This window comes from Camelina sativa, chromosome 5, assembly GCF_000633955.1.
Source record: "Camelina sativa cultivar DH55 chromosome 5, Cs, whole genome shotgun sequence".
Taxonomy (NCBI): Eukaryota; Viridiplantae; Streptophyta; class Magnoliopsida; order Brassicales; family Brassicaceae; genus Camelina; species Camelina sativa.
The window spans coordinates 12945854-12948904 of NC_025689.1; the positions used below are offsets into that span (position 1 = coordinate 12945854).

Genomic DNA, 3051 nt, shown 5'->3' on the forward strand with positions numbered 1-3051 from the left:
ACCAATCGCTCGTTGTTGTTTCTCTTTTGCGATTTTTGAATAATGGATACAGGAGGTTCTTCCTACTTGAAGGCAATGGCTCGATGCCCAATTCAGCGATCCTTTCTCCCTAGAGATACCTCCAAAGAAAACGTAAGTTTTTTTGTTACAAAAATTAGGGTTTCGCTTTTTTATTTTTATTTTTGTGGCTTTGTTCTGTTCTTCGGGATTTTAGGGTTTTGAACTTGCTTTAAGAAATTAATTAATGTCTTCGTACCAATTAATTTCGTGTTTTGATTATCAATTTCGTGTTTTGATGATGAATTGAATTATACTGATTGATTTTTTTTGTGGCTTTGTTCTGTTCTTCGGGATTTTAGGGTTTCAATTGATTGATTTCGTGTTTTGATGATGAATTGTATTGTAAACTGATTGATTTTGTTTTATCACCAGCTTGACAGATTCATTCCGAATAGATCAGCCATGGATTTTGACTTTGCCTACTGGCAGCTAATGGAAAGACCACCAAACCTGAACGATGATCAGCAGGCAACAAAGAAGGTAAGCTCACCATCGAGAGAAGCCTATAAGAAACGTTTGGCTGAAGCCATGAATCTCAATCGAACTCGTATCCTTTCCTTTAGGAACAGACCTCAAACTCCAACTCCTCCAGTGGCAACTCAAACTCTTCCAGTGGGAATTTACCAACAGCAGCAGCGTAAGCCGCCTAGACACATCCCTAAGACTTTCGAGAGAATGTTGGATGTTCATGACTTGGCCGATGACTTTTATCTCAACTTACTTGACTGGGGCACTGATAACGTTTTAGCCATTGCATTGTATCATACTGTTTATCTCTGGGATGCTTCTAAGGGTTCTACTACTGAGCTTGTCACTGTTGATGAAGATACGGGACCTGTCACAAGTATCAACTGGGCAGCAGATGGTCGTTATCTTGCTGTTGGGCTTAACAGCTCTCAAGTCCAGATTTGGGATTGTGCTGATTGTCGTAGACTGAGAACGTTGGAGTGTGGTCACGCGTCTAGAGTAGGATCGTTGGCATGGAACGATCTTATCTTGACAACGGGAGGAATGGATGGGAAGATCATCAACAACGACGTACGGGTTAGATCACACGTTGTGAATACGTACAGGGGTCACACTTTACAAGTTTGTGGGTTGAAGTGGTCAGGATCTGGACAGCATTTAGCAAGTGGTGGCAACGACAATGTGGTTAATATATGGGACCGTTCTACTAGTACTCAGCGGCTGCACAGGCTTGTAGAGCACACATCTGCAGTTAAAGCTCTTGCTTGGTGCCCTTTCCAAACGAATTTACTTGCAACTGGTGGCGGTGAAGGAGATGGGAGTATAAAGTTCTGGAATACTAGGACAGGAGCTTGCTTGAACACGGTAGAAACTGGCTCTCAAGTTTCTTCTCTGTTATGGAGCAACAAGGAAAGAGAGTTGCTTAGCTCACATGGGTTTACTCAGAACCAGCTTACACTTTGGAAGTACCCATCTATGGTGAAAATGGCTGAGCTCAATGGTCACACATCACGTGTTCTATATACGGCCCTGAGTCCGAATGGTTGTACTGTAGCTTCTGCAGCAGCAGACGAGAGACTGATGTTTTGGAATGTATTTGGAGATCCAGAGAATGCCAAAAAAGCTGCTCCAAAAGTACCTGAGCCATTTTCTCATGTGAACCGTATTCGCTGAAGTTGTTGTGAAGCCATTGTCGTCTAATTGTATTTTTGCTACACAGAAGTAATGTTTATGCACATTGTAGTAACATGTTGAGTTATTGTTTCTACCTGAAACGTTTGTATATATCTCATTATATGGAAATATTTTGATTTTGCATTGACATATACTAGGCTACTCCAGCTAAAGCTTGAGTTACTCCAGATTACAAAGTTTAAAACAAATTTTGTATCACAGATGATGATACAAAAAGTTCTTAAGAACAGTCGCTTATATTAACTCAAGATCCAAGAGACAAACTTGACATACATTCTTCAGCTTGCAGCATGTCTGACAAACTTCAGTCTTCTAAATTTGCAGCTCCAACACTCAGAAACATTAAAAATCATAAAACGAGTACGAACAATTGATTTCGTCAGTCTCTCGAACTTGTTTTGATGAACTAATATAATCTGAAAGAAACAGTGAATATATTTTCTTCTATAAATGCCTGGCTATTGCTTGTTGTACGGACAATAGCCAATTTTTTCAGCAAAGGGTAAATTGCCTTAAACCTACTTGTAGTAGGCTGTGTGCACAAAAAATTAAAGACCACAGTCGTGATCAGAATCGACAGACACGCATTAAGTAAGGTTTTTTTTTTGTTTTGTTTTGTAAGTTGCAAAACAGTAAAACGTACCTCGGATGAAGCAGGGAATGTAAGTGACTGACAAGTGTTTGTTAGTTATTTTAGAATCATTTTCTCATGTGAACCGTATTCGCTGAAGTTGTTGTGAAGCCATTGTCGTCTAATTGTATTTTTGCTACACAAAAGAAATGTTTATGTTTATGCACATTGTAGTAACATACTAACATGTTAATTGTTTAGAATCACATTACTGTTTTGGTTGTTGTTGGTGTTTAGTATGGGAAGTTGGGAACAATTGTTGTTTGTTATGTATGAGATCTCAATTACAATTTTATATTCTTCGTTGATCTTGTGATGTACTTGATGGTTAATGGTGGCTGTAAATGTGTGTGTGTGTGTGTAGTACGAGTAATTTTAAGAGAGCGGTTGTGATAACAAATCTTCTTATAAATGTTACAAAAGATATATAAGAAGAATAAAGAAACGTAAACTAAACATTCAAAAGAAAACAAAGTGGTAAAGAACAAAAAAGATGGTGCTGCCCAGGATCGAACTGGAGACCTTTTGCGTGTAAGGCAAACGTGATAACCACTACACCACAGCACCTGTTGTACTAATTCTGCCTTTAAATTTATATGTTTAGACACTGTTTGAGGAGAACAGAACTAATTGAGCGGTTACAGAATTGGCACAACAAAAAAAAGTTTTGCCTTTTTTTTTTTTTTTTTTTTTTTTTT

General features: G+C 38.3%; 1 protein-coding gene and 1 non-coding gene across 5 annotated transcripts; one reads left to right on the top strand and one right to left on the bottom strand.

Annotated features, from left to right (window-relative positions):
- Positions 1 to 2496, top strand: LOC104786723 (cell division cycle 20.2, cofactor of APC complex-like). 4 transcript variants are annotated; one of them, XM_019245889.1, is made up of 4 exons: positions 1 to 132; positions 433 to 540; positions 624 to 1683; positions 2434 to 2496. In XM_019245889.1, exons 2-4 carry the CDS (start codon positions 518 to 520, stop codon positions 2449 to 2451), a joined length of 1101 nt encoding a protein of 366 aa, XP_019101434.1. In that variant the 5' UTR covers positions 1 to 132; positions 433 to 517; the 3' UTR covers positions 2452 to 2496. The 4 variants fall into 4 exon arrangements, with proteins under 4 accessions (XP_019101434.1, XP_019101433.1, XP_019101435.1 ...); XM_019245888.1 differs by lacking the exon at positions 2434 to 2496 and having other exon boundaries at positions 624 to 1851; XM_019245890.1 differs by lacking the exon at positions 2434 to 2496 and having other exon boundaries at positions 630 to 1851.
- TRNAV-UAC lies at positions 2848 to 2920 on the bottom strand. The gene has a single exon. It is a non-coding gene; the product is annotated as a tRNA-Val (tRNA).

Coding starts and splice junctions, on each gene's coding strand:
- LOC104786723 (XM_010512169.2), top strand. CDS start 43: ATGGATACAGGAGGTTCTTCCTACTTGAAGGCAATGGCTCGATGCCCA. Junction 133..432: donor GAGATACCTCCAAAGAAAAC/GTAAGTTTTTTT, acceptor TTTTATCACCAG/CTTGACAGATTCATTCCGAA.